Here is a 21,769-nt window from a genome sequence, read left to right on the forward strand (position 1 = left end):
GATGTGTATTCAGTTGAAAGTACTGAAGTGAAGACAAGACAACATCAGCATTTGGGTATGGATCTAGATAAATATCAAATTTATTACCATGGTTCTTGATCTAAGAAACAACACAGTACAGTACGGATCTTCTAATCTTCAGCATGGGGAGGAATATATGATATAATACACACACAACATTGAACAATAAAGTATCTATTTAGTCCAGAATTCTGTTGCAATCAATGGCCATGCATATGCTTCCATGATATTAAGGCAACAGGAACTCCAGTTGTACAGTATGACCATAGCAACTAGAATACAAAGGTATACTCAGATTACTGTTGCAGGTGGCTACAATTAAGCACCAATAAGTCTTCATGCTAATTGGATTCCACCTTAACTGGTATCTTATCTTTAAAACTTGTATACCATTATTCCATCAAACAAATGCAGAATTCAAGGCAGTATATGACAACCTGGATTCTAAATAGATTAACCACTTCCTGCAACAGAGTTTGGGCACTGAAACCCACTGCAATTAGTGGACTTACATGAAGTTAGATCCGAGTTTGATTTTGACTATTATGTGGAAGTAATTTTCATTTCTATCAATAGGACACAATTCTGTGGTGTGTGTGTGTGTGTGTACTGTACAAAAGTAGTTTTATTCAGAAAGGGTGTTACATAAGGAAAGCCCAGCATAAAAGCAGTCTATGAAACGGGCACTCGTTATTTTGAGGGATGGTGAGCACACAGATCAAATATGGCTCCAATGCTTGGGAGCAATTTCAATTTCCCACCACACAGAAAATTGGGAAGATCTGCTTTTAAACTCTAGAGTATTCGACCAGAACAATTTTTAAGCGCCTGGGAAAAGCAAAGTTAAATCAGACAGCTTATGTTAGTGTTTAATTTTTTATCTCTAATTGTCATTTATTTCTAGCGGGATTTCAGCATAGCTTGTTTTCTCTGCATTGTGCATATCACACGAACTCCCTGGCTCTCGTTCATACACAATGGGTTCACTGAAACCAATAGTTCTTACTTTAGTAATGACAAGCCCCACTGATTTCAAAAGATCTGCTTTAAGTATAACTGAGTCTTGATCCAACATAGTTTCTGCAATCCTGAATAGCATTTCCTTACAGTAAATAACTGGTGCACTGAGTGCCATATGTACATCTGAACCCCCATGGAACTCAGATTACAGCAATCCACTTTAAATTACAGAATTTATCAACTATCCCTTCCCCTACTGATTTATATACAGTGGTACCTCGCAAGACGAATGCCTCGCAAGACAAAAAACTCGCTAGACGAAAGAGTTCTTTGTTTTTTTAGCTGCTTCGCAAGACGATTTTCCCTATCGGCTTGCTTCGCAAGATGGAAACGTCTTGCAAGTTTGTTTCCTTTTTCTTAACACCGTTAATACAGTTGCAACTTGACTTCGAGGAGCAACTCATAGAACGTGCTGTGGTAGCCTTTTTTGAGGTTTTTAAATACTGGTGATTTTTGAAGCTTTTCCAAAACTTTCCCGACACCGTGCTTCGCAAGACGAAAAAAATCGCAAGACGACAAAACTCGCGGAACGAATTAATTTCGTCTTGCAAGGCACCACTGTACTGGTATAAACTAAAACTACTTGCTTTTATTTCAAATATTTTCTCTTTACAAGAGGATACATGTTCTTGCCTATTCACTTTTTAAAGTAATATCTTTAAAATATATATTAATGTAAAGATTTCCGTATTTACTTGAGTCTAATGTGCCATCGAATCCAATGCGCACCTTAATTTTTGCAACGTAATTTGGCCAAAAAAGGTGAGCATTAGATTCAAGTAAATACAGTAATAAAAATAATCCTCTTCAGCACAAGTAAATGTTGCTTACATAGCAAACATGTTTCTTACAAAGTAACCATGAAACATTATGGTTATTAAAGTGAACATCCAGTCAAGTAAAATACTTTGAATATAAACTTTGAATCTTCAAATAATAGCATTTGAATGCAATTATTTCATTTATGCTGCCAAAATGTAAGGTAGGAAACAAAGTGATTGGGTGTCATACCAGAAACATATGCTTTGTTAAATATTAAAGACAGTGAAAAAAATATATGAAGAATGCAAATATATTTACATTAAAATTATTTTGGCAGGTTTATGGTCCTCTCTGTTTCCTACAAACAAAGCATTAATTCATTAATACCAGTTTTCAGAATCTCTTTGTGAACCTGTAGTTTATACAGAACTGAAGCATAGCAGCCAATTCTGTATCCAGTGATACTTTTCACAAATAGGATCAGCCACTTTGTGCCATTATGAAGGTTAAGGGATAAACAACACACTCTACAAAAGTCCTTTTTTTATCCCACAGCCAATATTGTAAACATTCAGTCGTTCAGCCCTTTCCACTGACCTCCACCTTGACCTATAAAGACTATTACCTACAAGTGGTTGAGTATTTTGTGTTTCTCTACAATGCTGCAAGCCTATTCTTTCCTTGGGGAAAAAAGACTTTTATTCCAAAACTTAGCAAATTATACAGTTATGTTGAAATGGCATTCAAACTTAAAAGGGTAATTCTACAACAAACTGTATCATTTAAGCTAGTGCACCAGAAACGTGAACTTTAATCCAAGTGAGATTCAAAAGCTTAAGCGGCATGAATAGACAAGGGTGTGAAATGAAGCAATGAAAACCTCTGGTTTATATAAAGTACAATGTCAATGTTGCGTTCTCGTTCTCAAGCATATATTAACCAATACCAGCAATTTGAATGACAAATCTGTACTTTTCAATTTACACAAATACACAATTCCACAAAAGCCACCATTTTATCAAGTTGGGGGAGCCTCCAATCCTCTAAGTCTTCCTTTCCTTGTTCAGAAACTGAACAGTGTTTATTAAGTTGTTGCAGCAGAATACAGGCTTCCCTGCACAAGCTAGTGTATCTGATGTGATTATTAGCTCTTCTGCTCTCAAGTAGAGCAGTGTTTCCCAACCTTTTTTGGGCAAAGGCACACTTGTTTCATGAAAAAAATCTCGAGGCACACCACCATTACAGCCCCGTGATGTCAGCGTGCAGCGTCACGCCGGGAGGGACATGAATTGCTAGCAAATTACATAATCACCTCCTTGAGGGCTGGCTCATCTTCTCCGAAGGCAGAACACCATTAATTAACAGCACAGACTCACACCATAGCCAAGACGAGGGGGGAAAACCTCAGTCATGCACAGTCATGCACATGTGGGGGCTAAATGAGGATAAAGACCGGGCAGAGAGCAGGGTTCAAATCACCCCACCTGGCCAGGACAATCCCTGGGTGCTCCCTTGGGCCACTCGCCCGACCCACCTCGCAGGGCTGTTGTTGCGAGGATAACACGGGGAGAACCACGCGTGCCCCCGGGAGCTCCTTGGAGGAGAAAGCGGGCGATGAATGCAATGCACGAAATATATGAGAGGCGACCAGGTTTTGCAGGTGAGGGGCCCCCGCCAGCCTCCACTTCCAACACCCGGCGCAATGACGCCGAAGTTTTCCCCCGGGCTCGGCTCGGGGAGCAGCGCTGCTCCCCCCGGCTCCCCTTCACCCTCCCGGCTCTCTCTGCCGCCCACTGGGGACCCCCCTCACCTGCCAAGTCCGGAGCGCCGGTGGAAGTTGCATGCATGCATGCAGGCGCCGCGTTGCCATTGCATTGCACTGCACTCCATGCAACGCCTGCACGCATGCATTGCCTTGCACGCCCGCCAAGGGGTCTCCCCGCGGTCCGATGCGTCCCCTCCGGCGCGGATGCAGCATTGCAAAAATAAAAAAAACCCCGCTGCCCTACCTGGGGGGCAGCCTCCGCCTCCGCCGCTCCGCGGGGATCCCCAGGCTCCATCCTGCCGCCCAATCTCCGCGGGGGCGCAGGCAGGCTGCGCAGGGTCTGCGCGGAAGAGCCCTTGCCCGCCCGGCCGCCGCCGCTGCGCTCATTCCATGGCCGGGAGAAGAGCACTTCAAACAAAACGCCCGGCCCGCCAGGCCACGCTGGGAAACGTAGTTTGCGCACCCCGCGCGGGCGCGGAGCCCAAGGGCGAGGGGACTACAGATCCCGGCAGCCCCCGCGCCGGGGATGGAGGGGAGAGGCCGGGTGCAGGGATGGAGGGACGGGTGGGCGAGCGAGTGAGTGAGTGGCAGCCGCCAAGCCTTGGCCGAGAGCCAGGAAGGGCCTCCCCGGAGGAGGAGGAGGAGGAGGAGGAGGGAGGCGCAGAGCAGGAGGGAGGGAGGGAACCCCAGGGGTCATCTAGTGACGGCACCCCAATCGAAAATTTGACTTTTTTAAAAAATAATCTTTCAAATTTTTTAATTTATCCCGCGGCACACCAGGCAACATCTCGCGGCACACTAGTGTGCCACGGAACAGTGGTTGGGAAACACTGAAGTAGAGGACCTAATATATCTCCAGATCCCTTGCCCAGTATTGCAGAATTAGCCACCGGTTGGAACATGACCAGAGAAGAGACTGTCTCTTCTCTAGATGCAAAAACCTAGCAGGCCTCTATATAAAGCATTAGTAAACTGATTGGTCTCTATAATCCTGCCAAGCGCTAAAGAGATTTTTAAAAATAAAATAAACTTTAGGGAAGATTATTCACAATAAATGAAATATATACTCCAAATAATGGACAACAGTTTATTTTCTTCAGGATTTTGAAACTATAAAGGCAACCTAACCTTCTACTGATATGATTGTGATTTTTTTTTCATGTAAAGGGACCTACCAGCCCTACAAATAAGTTCACATAATCATTGACCTCCAAAAATATTAGTCACTTGCTATGGATACATATGCAGATTTTTAAAGTACCGGGGGGGAGGGGTTAGGGAACCTCATTGGTTAAAAATACAGGTTACTAAAACCAAGCTGTTCCACAATTTACATTTTTTTAATTTGAAAAAAAGCCCAAAAGAAACAAGATTTTTAAAATATTGATGTAACATCAAAGGATCACAAAGATAGATAGATATATATATATAGATTAGATATAGATATAGATAGATAGATAGATAGATAGATGATAGATAGATATATCAAGCGCAGCAATGCATATGTGTTTCACTTATCATTCCCCTTCACTGTATCTAACTGATTAAAGATAAATAATGTTTTTTCCAAATTTGCTCCTATTTACAGCAAAACTATTTGGGAATTTTCAGGTAAGTATCTACATCTCTCCTCTCATCCTTTAATTTGACAAGGTTTAATTGTGAGGTCTCAGTGTCTGAAAAGGGGATTCAAGCAAGAGATGGTTTATGAGGAATAGCAATAGAATTCTTCCATACCATGAAATAGTACAGTCTACAGCCCTCTAACACCATATAGAAACAATTAATTCATAAGGGAGCTGCTGCAAACGTGATCAGCTATTTTATTTATTAAAATATATATGAATTGCTTTTTTGCCCACGAGGCCCTCTTAAGTGAAATACAAGATAACAAAATATAAGGCAGCAATTTAAATATAACAAACCATTATTAAAACAAAAGCAGAATTTAAAACCCATCAAAAGCCATGTAAAATAAAACAATTTTTAGCTGGGGCCAGAATGACCTTCCTCTGGTGCTACCACAAAAAAGGCCCTACCTAGTCTCTAGTGAGAAATACAGTAAGTTTTCTGATAAATATCAAAAGCACTGATTAGACTCACATGAGAGGAGGGACATCCTTTTCCCATATTGTTTAGACCTTTGTTCAAATAGGCACAATTCAGATAACATTAGGGTGGCACCATGGTAAACCTCTCATTGGTGCCATGCTTTTCATAAAAGCCAATAAATGGGGAAAGAAACAGAAGGTAAGTATTTTATTTATGTGGAATAAACGTGGACCCAGTCTGTGTGCTGTATATTTTTGTTGAAACCTCAATTTTTAATACCTTGATTACGGTGAAGTTCACTTTCTGCATAAATGTATGTATGCATGCCTGCAGCCAATATATATATTTCCCTACCCCTAGCTGCATATGAACTGGGTATTATGATATTCATACACAATGCATACAACTACATTTTGGGTTGGGAGGATAAAATGAGATTGTGGTGATGCTACCTTGAGCACCCTAGGAGAAAAGGCAGGATTTACATATGATTAACTGTATTTTGATTTATTTAGTCTCAGATTTGTATACAATATTACTGAAGAAACATACATTATATCTAGAGGATGGGAAATGTAAATAGTAGGTCACATGGTAACAAAATGCCAAAAATATAGTGTGTTAAAGTTTAATTGTATATAAAATAAACACAGGGACTTCACAGCAGCTGTAATTGATAACACAACACAAACATCCTAGCTAAGTGAATGAACACCAGCAGTTGGATAAAAGCCCAGTATCTCAATTCAATCCAGAGGTGATATAACTGAACTTCTTGCTAAGTTGTAATTCAGCAATTTCACACAGTAATACCTCTTCAAGGTTTCGTTCTTCAAGAACAACCACTTTAAGATCAGCAATTACAGGTCCTGGGAAATGTTCCCCTGCTGGGGGTTTCCAGTTGAATCCAAACAGTACCAGGTCTAATTGTTTTCTGTTGAAGAGGCATAGCAGTGAACAGAGAAAATAGTACAAGTTGATTCCCCGGTCCTATGTCATGTCACTAACTGGGGACAATTAGTACTCCATCTTCCTACAAGGAATATTAACTTTCCAGTAAGCATCCATTAAATTTGATCAAAATATCCCTCATCTTGGCTAGTATCTTAACTTCTCTCCCTCACGACCAGGTACTTTCTCACTTAACCAAATCAATTAATTTTCTGTATATTTATTTCAGTTTGATTTGTAATGATTTGTAATGATTTTCAGCCCTAAAATGTGCCCCCAAAACTGTTTACATAAGAAAGCAAAACCATGCAATTCACCATTATCCAACAACGAAACCTTCTAATCAAAACAGAGTTAAAACCTTCCATCATATATTTAAAAACCACATAAAACCTAGTCTTCACGTTATTAGTGGCTGCCAGATTAGTTATTGCCCATTATTGCAAGTCTCCTGACACTTTACCATTTGAGGCATGGCTCTCCAATGTCTGGAGCATCACTTTGTTGGAACGCTTGACCAGACACAGTGGTCTGGGGAGAGGCTAAATCTGACAATTTTGATGCAGATTGGTTTCCCTTCCTTGAATATATTAACAGGGAGGGATCTTCCCATATCCCTTTGGCTTCTCATTCTTCATTAAGGTTGGGCTATTTAAATAGCACCTGATATTCAGTGAAGTATGATTGCAATTTGGTATACCGGTTTGCTGTTGTTATTTCAGTCTGCAACACTGTATTACTTTGTTATTGGCTGCTTGCTTTTTTTGGTGTCTGTATGTTTTTGTATGTCACAAAAATTCAATGAAAAGTTGGAATGCATATATTAAAAACCTGTAAAATCCAAATGGAATAAGAACACTTTTGCTGCCTACCTAAGTGTCATCAGGGACGGAACTAGTCTCACCTGGGGGGGGGGGGAGAATTCCACCATCAGGGAGCTGCCCCCACACCCACCTTGCATATCTATGGTTGGTGAGACTTATAATGTGCAGTTTCCATTCAAACGCACATTTTGGCGCCAAGCCCAGTGAGGCTGAAAGGGGAGCTGCTGGGTGTCCCACCCATGATTGCAGGGGGAAAGAAAATGGCGCTTTGGACCAAGCCACGGCTGTGCTATTTAATAAACGTCACTTCCTAGAGCCCCAGGTAAGCGGAGATTATTTTCTGCCCTGTGCAGACAGAATTCGGTTGATCCAGACCACAAGTAGGCCTCTTCTGTCTAATACTGTAATGTGCCCTAAACAGGAATGTGAGAGTTCTGTTTTTAATGACTGTTACTTTGTGAATAATTTACTCCTGTATTTGTTTTAATCACTGATTTAACTGCATTACTTATCTTTTGTTATACATTGCCCTGGACTCTGTTCAAGGGAGGATAAGTCATAAACAAAATAAATGATGATAATGATAATATTATGATAACAACAAAACAAACTTAAATCATTCTTTCTATTAAAAAAAAAAAGGTAGAGAATCCTGAAGTAGCTCTAAAGAACTCTGGGTGCCTCTGATCATCGGTTAGATTAAATAAAATAAGGAATTTATTCACGCAGTATCATAGAAGTTTTGCTCTATGCAAAAATGGAACAAATGTGAACTTTCATAAGAAAATTAAATCTATTCCTTTAAATGAACCAGCACTCCATCTTTTTTTTAAAGTTCCGTTACAAATTTGAGAGTTTAAATGCATACACAGTAGCTGCAGCAAACAAGAATTTTGAAATCAACCTTATGAAAGAAGTAAAATATAGGAAGCTAAAGAACAAAAATGTGATATATGTAAAGAGTTTATTCCTACCAAACGTGTGCACTCAATTAGTTATGGCTTTTCTTTAACGACAACAGAGCTTAAATGTATAGTCCCAGCAAGAGGGCCTATATTTTTCATGTTTAAAAGAAGACGCTATTCCCAGTATAGTGTATATTTCAGTGTAATACACAACCATATAATAAATTATTAACAAATACTTTCACTCAAAGTCCTGTTAAAATAAAGGGCACAGGAGGACTATTCATTCAAAAGCACTTTATGTATTGTGAAACTACTGATCATACTGGTCACAAAACAATGTTGCAGTCACATCTGATACAGCAGCTTTCATATCCATACGGTGTTATCCTCCTGCAAATTTATATGGTATTACAACAAATTATGATTACCCTATCAAGGTCTCTAGGCATCAACAGTTCAGGCATCTCATTCTAACTATAAGCAATCTATATCAAAGCAAAAGGTGTTACAAAATATCCTATTCTATACGGGTTGAACAACATAGAAACATTTCATTTTAATTATCAGTTTTAAGCCCTTATCAACTATAAAGTATCCAGCTGTATTTTGCAAATACTTAAGAAAAGTACTGATGAGCTCTACTGAATTTGTTGCTATTTAGTTCCAAGGGAATGGGTTATAAGACAGCAACTTGTGGTATAATATTCAGATTGATTGACCATAGGCGAAAGTCTCATGTGTTATCATACATGCAAAATATTCCACTAGAGCACCTCATGCTTATCCCCTCCTCCACACTTGAAATTACCGTAGATGGATATAATCAAAACGGCTCCTAACCAACACTAATATCCAAAAACTTTCCATTATGCAATGGACAATTTTCTTATATCAATGTTGGCTAAAAAGAAGTCTAAACGTTAACTAACAGGTGAAAAGTAATTTCTAATTATTGTGCATCTAGCAGTTCAGTCTACTAATAAAATGGCTCCATCACATACAGAATTTTACCAAAATTACTGTGAAGGATATGAAATTCCAGGGCAAATTAAAATATTTCAGGATATAGACTTTCCTACATGCAAACCACCAGTTTTAAAAACTACATAGGGCATAATAGTTTTACAATTGTACTTTTCTAATAAAACATTGACAGTATTTTTATTTGCTTAACAAAATGTATATATAGCTCAATTGCAGCAAAACCTCTAAGCATTTTATAAAACAATAGGTTACACTTAAAGCAGATGGATGGAAGCAGTGGCAAAACGATATTCCAGCAATGCCTATGTTTGAAGTGGCTCTACTTTATAATTTAATAATGAAGCAGAACACCAAATTCTTAAAAGGTAAAAGTATTATTATAGCAACCGAGCAAGAAACTTCAAAGGAAGTTTAACTTGCTCACCATCTCACACCATGATGCCATGAAATAGCTTAGGATCTAGCATGCAACTTGCCCATAGGGAATTTTTATTCCCAGGTGGGATGCTAACTACTATATTCCAATATGTCCTGAAATTTATGTATCAAGATTTAAAAACAACAACCACATGCTATATAGCTGTAACTTTTTTTGTTATAGAACCTTGGGATATGAAAAATACAGACAAAAACCTGTATGATTAAATCTCATTAGCTGCTAAAATCACATACTATATGTTGATCAATGCTCATACAAATAGTATGTGAACCCAAGTATGAATGAAGTAAACAAAATATATAGGCAGCATGTTTCAAAATGTGCAACTGCTAATCCATAAATCAGGAATCAGAGATATTGTGGCAATGTGGGAGGTTCTATTTAATAAAGGTCATTATAACTCCTAGCTCTAGAGCTATACGATCTAATATCCTCTCTGGTACCTCTATGATATGCCCATGCATTACTGTTCTTGTTGACAGTCTGTTGCCTTGGAAATATTTCATTATTTCAGTTTTTCCATTTGTAGACCCTTGGCCTTGTGATATGAAGGCCACCCTATTTCATATTTTCGATTATCATTTAAGCAATCTTCTGGAGCTATTTATATAAAAGCAAGTGTTAGACAATGCATATCATCATTTATCACTGCTGTGTTTAAGCATATACTCTAGCAAGAAATATAAAAAAATGAAGGGAGCTTTTTTTTAGTCTTTACTTTACAGCATAACACAGTGATATGCTTTACAAATCACTGTTGGCATATCACATGCATTAAAATTGTGTGAATTTAACATCCTTGGACATTTCCACAGGGCTGGATAATCCTAGGTTATTTTAAACCATTTTCTGCCTATAAGACTGTAGAAGTAAATTCAACAAGTTCAATAACTTTTTCTCAAATAATGACCAAAAAATGTTGAAAATTATCCATAGTTACTAAATAACAAAGAATTTATTCTTTGTTTTTTTAAAAAAAATCTCTAGCTCACCAATTATAATATCCTGATATTTGTGAATATTGGACTTTTGCATAATGAATTCATTTTTAATATCTTAGCAGCAGAGTCCTAACCACACTTACGAGTAAACCCTACTGATTGTGAAGGGACTTACTTCCAAGCAAGTGTGCATTAAACTGAGGCTTACCCTACAGTTCTTTACACGGAGACCTCCTTATTTCAGTGGCGTGAGCAGCCCAATTCTATTTGTGTAAGTAGCACTATCTCCAGTGGAGCTTCCAGTTAAGCGTGGATTGATAAAACTGCAGCATCGATGCATATAACAATGTGCAGGATGAGGTCGTACAGTTTCAGAGAAACTGGACTTTAGCTTCTGCATGCAAAACCCAAGTAAAGTATGGACTGTGTACTAAGAAAATACTATGCATTTGCTTAATTGAAAACAACTGCATTTTTAACTTATCTTACATTAAGAACCAATAGCCTGAGCCTCTCCCCCCACTGCAAAGAAACAACTCAGGTTCCCTTAAATCCTAAAATAGCTGGAACGCCGTACACAGTGACAACAAGTTAAGCCTCAAGGCATAAAACAATGTTGTGGACACTAGGCCAAGCTTTGGGTTATTGGCGTTTCATGTATGTAGGCTACTTCCCTTGCTGGAATTATTACTCCTCCCACTCCCTACAGGATATAACTACTCTGATCCAACCTTTAAGATGACAGCATCAGAGCTGAACAAGAATATGCTATTAAAGGGCATTAAATTAAATACAGTATATCCTCCTACAACTTCAATCAGAATTTCAGACCAAGTGTTATTTAGTACAGCTCTCAAGTGGAGCAGAATAACAAATCGCACACTTTGATTTACCTTCTCCGAATGCCAAATGGAGACAGGTGATAAAGAAAGCACTCATGCACAGGCTATGAAGTTTCCCCTAGAAATTAATTCTATCTTCAAGATTCCTATCTTGGAAAAAAATCCCAAAATGGCTCTCTGCTGGAGAGATTACTGAAGCTGTCCCGGCAAATACACTTCTTACTAATATAGTACTAGGCTCATAAAGAGCGGGGGGGGGGGGGGAGAGAACAGGACTCTCTGGTGAGGGGGGTGCTTGAAAGGATGACAGCATATATTGGTATTTATGTGTTGGCTTTCCCTCCTCTCAAATGTACAACTCTATGTGCAGGAAACCAGCATGCTGCTAAAGACATTATTAGTAATACACAAATGCTTTTACAGTCACTGGAGGGAAAACACAGAATTTTCATAGCTAAAGAGAAGTAAAGGGACGTTAAACCTCTGATTTCCATAAATTTCAACAAGATGATGTATTTCCATCATGAGCATATCCAAATATAGCTTGAGGTACAAGATGCAACAGCTTATACTATGAACAAAGCACTAAGTACAGAATGAACAAAAGCAGAATGTTTGTATTTAAACCTATTTAGAAAATAATATGAAATCGGCTCAATTCCAAGCACTAGCTCAGCTGATACAGATGGCACCCTCAAATACCCATTTTAATCCAAGGAACGGACATATTTACATTTATACTCTCCTGATAAGTACACATTTTTTAAGCCAAATGGTACATTGTATCAGCATAAAGCAACAACTACAATTCTTCACATTCACCTGATCAATCATTATGCATCCCATAATATCCATAGACATTTTTAAAAGCAACTCAGGGGGGCGGCTTTCATTTTATATCTCAAATGGGAACCTTCCTCAGCAAGCAGAACTGGAAAATCAAAGGGAGCAAAAGAGGGTAAACCATTATGTACTATGGTCTACTGTGGTCTCCATTTGGTCATATAGGATTGAAACGATGCTCTGCAGATTTTTCAAAGCATTGTTCAGTAACATCAGGTGAACTTGTAAACTTTGCAATATGTTGCTTAGTGGAGGAGGTACCGTGGAAGCTGTCCTTCCTTGCAGTGGTGGGTGCTATCATTCCACAACTATTCTGCTCTGAGTAACCAAGCCTCTCAGTACCCATGGCAACCTCTATACCATTCCCAATTGTCCTCTCTGGATTCCCTGCATCAGCACCCCTCCACCTTCCCTTGTGCAGGAATTGTTCTGCATAAAGAGAAGTGATGAGTCTCAACCCTGGCTGGAATTCACACCTTATGCTCCAGAAGCCCTGTCCCTGTTTCTAGGAAGGCTGATTGTTCTTACCCAAAACGTGCTCTGCACATGCTCAGAAACAACAGACTCAAGGCTAAAACTTTATGAGCTCGGACAAAACCTATCAACATGCTCTTGCGGAAAGGTCATGGGTGGCTTGCCCTGAAAGCTCACCTGCTTTCAAAGGTCTTTCATACCTCAATTAGCCCACTCATTCCTTGTTTCCAGTGGCTCAGCCACACGTACCCGTTACTTTCCAAACGGGGCTGCCCCATGTGCCCATTAATTTTCATCGGGCCGGGAATTCCCTTGTCCATCGAGAGGGAGCCCTTCTCTAAAGACACACTTTACTTGGAGACTCGGATGACAGCTGCGCAGACATGTCACCGACAACACGCGGAGCCGACCAGCAACGGCAGTAAAAGTATATGGGAAGAAGCGGGAAGGGGGGAAGAGAGCGCGCGACGCAAACAGGAGTATGGAGACTTGCAAAGGCGAGCCTACTTCTAGCCTCGGCCGCCACAGCAAACTCTGCCAGAGCATCTCCCCTGACCGCGCATTAGAGCAAACAACTTCGACAGACTAAACGCCAACCTCGGGATTGGTTCCCCGCCCCCCACAAAAAAAAAAAACCCGCGGGAGGAGAGAGAAGGGCTAAGCGGAATTGTCGCCAGGCGCCTCCGACTAAAGTTGCCCCAGCAGTTGCGAAGAAGAGCCCGGCCAGTTCCGTTTCGGCCTAGCCGCACCAGCCCAGCCGGCCCTTCGACGAGGCAACGCTGGGCCTGGCGAAAGCTCCCCGCCTCTCCCCCTTCCGCCCCGCCGCCGCCGCCTCCTCCTCCTCCTCCTCGCCGAGACCATCCAGCCGAAAAGTTGCCTCCCGGGAATTCCGCCTCCCTCCCCCTTCCTTCCTTCCTTCCCTCCCTCCCGCCAAACACCGACTCCTGCAATGTGCGGGGAGGCGCAGGATCGCTGCTGCCGCCGCTGCCAGACTAGCCAAGTGTGCTGCTGTGTCTGTGTGAGGAGCAGCAGCAGCAGCAGCAGCAGACAAATATGCATGCACCAAGAGGAACTCCCGAGCAGCGCGAGCGGGGCTTTTGCAGGCTGAGAGTCGCCGCCGCCGCCTGCCTGCCTCTCCTCTCCTCCTCCTCCACCGCCAACCCCCTCCCTCCGCTTCTCCTTTTCCCGGGCATGGAAGCCGACCAAACCAGACCCGAGGCTGCAAGCGGCGGCGGCGGCGCCCTAGACGCAGGCAGGCGCTGCCGCCTCAGGTTCAATACAGAGAAAGTGTTACCGTTCTCGCCTGGAAGGATCCTGCTGAAAGCTTGGCTTGGTGGGCGCCATCTTCCTGGGCTTTTTTTTTTTTTCTCTTTTCCTTTCCCCCTCTCTCCCCTTTCCTCTCTCTCTCTCCCTTACTTTTCCCCCTCCTGGTGTGTGGTGTTGTGTCTAGCAGGAGCGACGGCGGCGGCGGCAATGGCCCTGCTCAGGCAGGCAGGCTGAGGAAAAGTACGGAGGCCAATGCATTGCGGGCTCCCGCTCCCCGGCGCAGCGGTCCTGGCGCAGGTTGTTGCTTCGCTGCTCGGCTCGCTCGCTAGCGCCGCTGGGGCCCGGGCCGCCGCCGTCCAGAAGCCGACGAGCCTCCGAGAGAGCCCAGGCTCCGCCGCCTCCGAAGGCATGTCAGGCGCGGCGACGAGCGGCCGGCCGCGGCGGGCGGAGAAAGGCGCGCAGCCCCGGCGGGCACCCCGGCCACTGGCATCGCCCGGCAGGTGTGGGAGAGAGAGAGAGAGCCCGCGGGACCGGCTCAAGCGCGGAGCCAGGCCATGGCCAGGGGAGGGGGGCGGGAAAGTGAGAAGTCAGGGCTCCCCGCGCTTGGCCGCTGTGAAAGTATTTCTGGGCATTTTCCAGCTGCTGCTCCGCCGGCTCGGACCGCTCTGACTCCTTGCGTGCAAAGGGACGCGAGAGCCTCCGCTGCCGGCGCAACAACGCCACTCAGTTGCAGTTTCGCAGACTTTCCTTCTCTGGAGCAGCGCAGGCGGCGGCGGCAGCAGGAGAGGGAGACAGAGAGGGAGGCTGGAGAGCCGCAGACAGGCACTCGCTTGGCGGCTGGGAACGGATTCTGGCAACAGGCTGCGCGCATTCGCGGAATGGCAGGGTCAAAAGAAGGGATAGGAAGAGTGTACTTTGCATGGTACATAGTGCACACGTTATATCTCTGTGTGTGCACTACTTACATGCATATGTATGCATATGCACATGCAGAGGGGGGTGTTATTCGTGTGCACAGATCTGGGTGCCTATGCGTCTATTAGCATACGTGCGTGTCTTTATGTACACAGCATGTGCGCGTGTGTGCACACGGAGGATGGAATGACATCTTTCAGCTACGCAGGCTGGCTGCACATGCGTCTGACTCTTGTCCTCCGTCCAACTACCGTAATACTACGGAGCGGACGCGAGACTGCGCGGAAATGGGTGCAAAAGCAATCCACCGCGAGGTACAGTTTACCGTATTTCTCGTGGCACAGCGATCGCCCGGCCTCCTAGGGAAAGTTCACACTCTGTACTTAATACGGACTGCTATTGTGTCAGTTTATAAACTTGAAAAGGAAATGTGTGAAATAAAGGGTGGGAGTGAGCATAGTTGAGGAAATGGTGTGGTTATTTTTAATTTTTTTTAAGTTAAGAGCCCGAGGGAGGGGGCACTTGTCGAATGTATTTTCCGAATGTCAGCTGAAAAGCAGTTCCATGTCAGTAATGTGTTAAGCCCCCTGCTTTTGTTCCTGGAGTAACAAAAAGTTAAGTTTTCAAGCAAAAGCAGGGCAATCAGACCATTTAAAATCTAAGGTGTTCTAGCTGGATTTTGAAGGCAATTAAAAGGAATGCAACTAATCCACACATGCGTAGGTAAGAGGATGGCTGCATAAGGAGTTTGCAAAGTGCTGGAAAGTTTGGCTGCAGGGCACAGTCAGTGACCCCAAAAATACGATCTCTGCCACAGGAGGCAGTGAGTTTGACCTGCCTGACGTCCCTCAGGACTCCGAGAAGCAGATACAACCAGCCTGAGTAGCTTGCATCCTGGAACTCTACAAACTGCTTCTGTCTCTCTCCCCGAAACACTATTCATTCACCTTCTTCTGATTCAAACCCATCAGAAGGAGTCCTTCTTTTGCATTACGGCACACAAAAATCATTAGAGATAAACAGTTGTAAGGAAGTACATCTGCGTAGAAAGGGACCTGCTAATTATTTTGTCACAGAATATAAATGCTGTTCCTATAAACTCAGGTTTGGAGGATTCTGATCTTACAGGATACCATGGAGGCATTCTGAACACCCTTTAACTTCCCCTATCCTACTAAAAAGCAATAAAGTTAACAGGTGTCATTTGGGTTTTGTAATGAGTGTGGAAGAAGTAGCAATACCCTCCTGCCTTATTGGAACAATTTCACAGAATCACATGGAAGAGTATTTTTAATAGCTCAAATGAAAGAATACAACTTGCTTTTCATCTGCATGTGCAGAGTTAATATTCTGAACTTTTTAAGGGTTTTATTTTACTGTGCATTTTGAAAGGGAAGAATCTTGGAATATAAATTTGAATTGCAAAAGAATGAACCTATACTAACTAAATTAAGCTCTTGGAAGTAGGTCCCACAGAGTATAATAGGACTAATTCCCATGAAAGTGTGCATAGGACTGCAGCCTTACAGTGCAGTCCTCATCATGTCTACTCAGAAGTAAATCCTTATAAATTCAGTGAGGCTTACTCCCAGGTAAATAGGCATTAGCTGGGATAAATAGCTGCAGGTTAGAGGTAACTATATCCCTTTAACTCCTTACAGCTTAGGCAATTTTACATTTTAATACTATAAACTGATATGGTGCATATATATTTTCCAATGCATAATAATTTCTCAGGAAGCATCTTGCACTTGTGTAAAAATTAATCTGCTATTTCTGACCCTTGACTTGCCCCTTCAGAGGCAAAACTATTTTGATTCTTACACTGTGCTTCCTATTTAAAGAGGTTTCCTCTGTAATTTTAAGAATTCTCCAAGTGACAAAAAATTGTAATTCGGAAACCAAGGAAGGCTAGAGCTACACCAACTTTTATCTATCTTTTATATCTGTCACGCAGCACTTACTTTATATAAAGAATTCCTGTGTTTGCTTTAAGCAAAACAACACTGATTCTGAATTTCAAACATTCACAGGCTCTGAGCTAGCTTTAGCGTCTCTTGAGATGACTTCAAGAATCTCAAGAGTTTATCCTAAATGTGCAGAAGTATCAGCAGCACGCAGTTTACTAAAAGCAAACTGTGTTCCCCATACTTGGCCCTAACAGCTGTCTGTCTCAATAATGATGGACAGAGTGGGGTCATAGTCTAAACTTTAATGGTTGAAATATAAACATTGGTGGTTCTAAAGACTTCCCAAACCAGTGAACTTCAAAATTTAAGTTTAAAGCATGAGTTGTCTATGTTTGCACACATCCTTGAGCTTCTCATCTAATATTTCATTTATCATGACACTTAACAGTTGGAGCAACTTAGAAGGCACCAAAAAGAATAAAATAATGTTGCAGGGTGCAGTCTAAAATTAAGTCTCTTGCTCCCTTTTTATCATTGCATCTTTGCTGTGATCTTCTAGTGACAAAGAAAAGCAAACAAAAGCATTATTGTTTATTAGGAAAAAAGGACTGGAATGCCATTTAATTATAGGTCCTGTTGACATTACCACCTGTCTGTGAATGGTTGAGGGAGAGTGAAAAGGTGAGCAAGGTCCTTAAACTTCACTATGACTTATTGCCTAAGCCAACTTGGTTATGTTTCCTTCCTAAAGGAGCTGTCTGTGAACCTCGGAAATTTGCATTAGAATGCATTTCAGTTGAATACTCCACAGTGCTGAGCCCGCTTAAGGTTTCCTGATAGATTTTCCCCTAGTAACAGGTGACATGCTAATACTGTTGTAATAAAAGTGTGGAATTGCAAAGGGTGAAACGCCAAGTGAAAACTCTATCTTGTTCAATTGAAAACAAATTATCAATCCCCGTAGGGTGATCAATTATACCTCTTGGCTGCCATGCTGTGGGGTTTGCACAAGACATTGACATTGAGAAATCCCTACTTGAGGAAGGAGGCTAAGCAGACAGGATCCCAAACTTTGCAGCAGGAGTGGGAGGAAGATCCTCAGCCCTTGAGCTGCCATGAATCTCACTTTCCCCCTTTTTTTGTTATTGTTGCTTTCGAAGCTCCAGGAACATTTCTGGGCACCGCTTTTAAAAGATCCTTTTTTGTTTTAAGTGTCTGGGTACCCCCCCCCCCTCAAAAAGAAAAAGCAAGCAAGACGTGATTTCTTAAGATTTAAAAACAAACGAGCACAGAAAGACACACAAGACACGCACAAAAACAAGTGAGGAAGCCTAATCCACACGCACACTTTGGGGGCTGTGTACTTACCGTTGTTGGTAGGAAGTGATGCCCTGGACGTTTTGCGGGTTCCCGTTGGCTGCGGAACTGGCTCTCCCCATGCCCGGACCGGCCGGCACTCCTCCCGCCGCCCCGCCGGCCGCAGCTGCAGTCACCTGCACGCTGAAATCCGGGAAGATCCGGATCATCCCCGCGGCTCAGCACCCAGCGAGTGTCGGCGAAGAGGTACAGCAGCAGCTCCTCTCCCTCCGGCGGCTGCAGCAGCAGAGCCAGGCACACTGCAATCCCATTAGTGAGCGGCGGCCACTGGGAGGGAGGCACGGCGCTTTGATCTGAGCGGCTGGGCTGAGATTGAGTTGAGGCGGGCGGGGGGGGGGCTGGGAGTGAAAAGCGGGGTGGGGGGGAGAGAAGGAGAGGGAAGGTATTTTCACCAATCTGCAAACATGCAACGTGTCAGGATTCGGCGGGAAGGGAAGGCTGCAAAAATTTAAAAATGGGGGGTGGGGGGGAATCAAGAAGGGAAATCTCTACAGTCCAGGAACGAGGAATCCGAGCGGAGAAGGGACAGCGCAGAGAGAGAGAGAGGAGGGGGCACGCGATTACTTTGCGTGGCCGTGAAAATGATGGGCAGCAAATATTGCCTCCCGCTCCTCTCTTCCTCCTCCGCCCCCCAAACGCAAAAGTCTTGGAGGGTTTCCTCTGTTGCTCAAGGAAGACGCTGACCGCAGAGCGATGGGCCAGAACCAAGAGGGCTGGGGCGGGGGAGAGAAAGAAGTGGCGGCGAGGAGAATAGCCCCCTCTCAAAAAAAAAAAAAAAGAGAGAAAAGACGAGTGGAGGAGGAAGCAGCCTGCCGTTAGCTCAAGTTCTTGGGAACTAGCGTTGCTTTCCCCCTCCCTCTCCTCTCTCCTCTTCTTCTCCTCCTCCTCTCCCCCCCCCGGGCCGCCTTCTGTCTTTGCTCTCTATGAAGGGCTGATTTGCACCCAGGAGAAAACGCGCGGCTTTTGTGCAACGGCAGAGTTGCTTCTCTATTATAGGGAAGTGACTCTCCTGCCCTCCTAGTGTGCGCCACTGTTATTGCTACTCAAACTTGGGAAGGTGGGGTGGGGGTGCGCGCCGGCGCGCGCGCGCCTGCCTGCCTCTTGCCTAGCTGCCTGCTGGACGCACCGGTCCGCGTTGTCGCTTCTGCCAACATATCAATTATACCGCTCGGCGCGGCGCAAAGAAAGGCCTGGCCAAACGCAAGGAGCGCGGTGACGAGCGAGGCAGCTCGCTGCTTGGGCTGCCTGCAGCCGTGACGGAGCCCGCCGCCGTCCCCTTAACCCGGGCCGATCCACACCAGCCACTCGACACGGGCACTTCTCTGCATGCCGGGCAGCCTCAGTGACTCACGTAGGCATCCTACACCGGGACAAAGAAAAGTTCCGCGTTTTTGGACACCGCCAAGGAGTTTGGGGCTTTGGCGAAGGAGTGCGAGTGCAAAGTCAAATTCCTCTTCCCGCCCCCTGACAGCTTGTTCTGGTTTGCCGCTTTGCAGACAAAAAACTCACACCACAAATCGCAGCGGGCCGGGGGGGGGGGGGACTGATTGAATGCCGGGTTGCCCGGCCGGCGACGCGCGCGGAGCTTTCGCAAAGGCGCTTTAGGGGGCAGCACCTCTGGAATGCGCCGCGCTCGCAGCCCCACGCTTCGTGCCTTTCCCACTCTGCCCTTCGCGGGGAGCCAAGGGATGTCAAAGGGAGAAAGGTCCTCCTCGCCAAGCTGCTGAGAGACTCCCCTGGCGTTGACCAGAAGCACTGCAGTCCCGGGTCTTTCTCCGAGCCCTTCCGTTTTCTTCCTTCCTTCCTTCCTTCTCCGCGCTTGCACTTTGCTTAGCCCATTCAGTCCATCCGTGCAATTGTGCCAAAGCATTTGCACGGAGAAGGAAGACTATCCACACGGACGGTCATTTGGGGAAGTCTTGTTTCGCCCAAGCAGGCAGGATTTGATTTATTTTTATTGTCTCCATTCACAATCTGTGGCTCCTGGCCGGTCAGTCTGTGCATATCGCTGGAGTAGAGTTGTTTTGGTTTACTCGCCCACGCAACGCTTGTGGTAGCTAATTTTCTCTCTAATTGCCAAATGTGTGCCTGCTGTTTCCAGGAGAGGAGATCACAACTTGTGTGCTCCCCGCCTACACAGTCCTCCTGCTGTGAGCTAAGCCATGGTTTGGTTTAGCATGTGGTCTGAATTTTGGCACGTGATTTAGATAAACCATCTTTACGTCCAAGAACAAACTTTGATTAGAGTTGGTGGTTTTTCAAGGAGCCCAAGCTTGAACAAAACAATGAGCCAAGCTATGGTTAATGATAGAAAATATAGACATTGTTTATATTTATTTGTTTTAAGGAAAGCTAAACAAGTCACTTCAGAGTCTTGAATGAGAATGGGGCAATGGAAGTGTTTGATTTTGCAGACACATGCCTATCCAATGTGGAAACTCCCATTTACAGTAGCATTACCATTGCAGATGGGAGTTTTTGGCCAAGGTCACCTGGATGCTTGTAAATTTTATTGCAATTTGCCATAAGACTTCTCTCAAAAACATTTTTGTATTTCATGCTTTAGTGTAAAGTAATAAGAACATTCAGCAAGACGCAATTCTCCTAGGACTGCACCACCTCAGATCTTCATGGGAGGGGAAGCTATATGTTTCTATATTCCCCACATTTCAGTTGTGGGAAATCTGAGAGTCATGAGAATCTGAGTTGGTACCCTCAACTGATGCATTTGTCTTTCAGCCTATGCACATTTCTTCTCTTGCACTGCACTCCTTCCTAATTTTCACCAGAACTCATGTGCAATGGTCTGTATGCAAAGACCCATTTTGGTTTAAAGAATGAACTTCTATTGACAATAATAATAATAAATTAATAAATTTAATTCTCTCCAACTGCTAGGCAAAGCTACCTAATTTGGCTGTTGTTTCCCTAGTGCTCCACCTAAAATGAATCTCTGCCTTTGTTTATACAAGGACTACTTCAAGTATCTTGTTTCCTGTTGCCCATCTATAAAAAAAAAAAAACCTGTATGTTTTGCCTCAGGATAGAGGACAGACTTTGGTAACAGCTGGCTTTTGTGTTTGCAAACCTCAGTGCAACTTGATACCCAAACAGCACCTAATACAGCTTCATTTGAATGTCTGCTGCCTCATCCCTCATTCCAGCCTAACACACTTACAAGATGTAGACTTTGGCTGTGTATACATCACCATTTACTCTGGCTCCTGTGGGCTCTCACGGTTGGTGTCTGAAGCCATGTTCACATGATGTTAACCACAGTGCAGTCGTTTCTTAAGAAACGCTGCTGTTTGATGCACTTTCCCTCAAACCAGCCTCCATCCAATTTGAAAACATAAGCCACATTCACTTCACAGTTAAACTGAGACAGCTGTTGCACACACACAGATGACAGCTTTGTGGATAAGAGTCCAGAAGCTGCAGATCCAGAGAAACCAAATAAGCAATGCACAGGTGC

At 43.6% G+C, this 21,769-nt stretch overlaps 1 protein-coding gene across 11 annotated transcripts in view; it reads right to left on the reverse strand.

The window, feature by feature from the left end:
- Positions 1-18,623, reverse strand: part of NPAS3 (neuronal PAS domain protein 3) — a 652,478-nt gene extending 633,855 nt beyond the window's left edge. For 4 of the 11 annotated variants that reach the window (XM_082213450.1, XM_082213459.1, XM_082213449.1 and 1 more), the window contains exon 1: positions 14,121-14,505. In XM_082213450.1, coding sequence (XP_082069576.1) covers positions 14,121-14,170 — 50 coding nt within the window. In that variant the 5' untranslated portion in view covers positions 14,171-14,505. Of the gene's footprint in view, positions 1-14,120; positions 14,508-18,285 lie in introns of those variants that run through there. The other 7 variants (XM_082213453.1, XM_082213452.1, XM_082213448.1 and 4 more) reach the window with 4 other exon arrangements.
- Positions 18,624-21,769: the final 3,146 nt, after the last annotated feature.

The sequence above is a fragment of the Podarcis vaucheri genome (genome assembly GCF_965113315.1).
Source record: "Podarcis vaucheri genome assembly, chromosome: 1".
NCBI lineage: Eukaryota > Metazoa > Chordata > Lepidosauria > Squamata > Lacertidae > Podarcis > Podarcis vaucheri.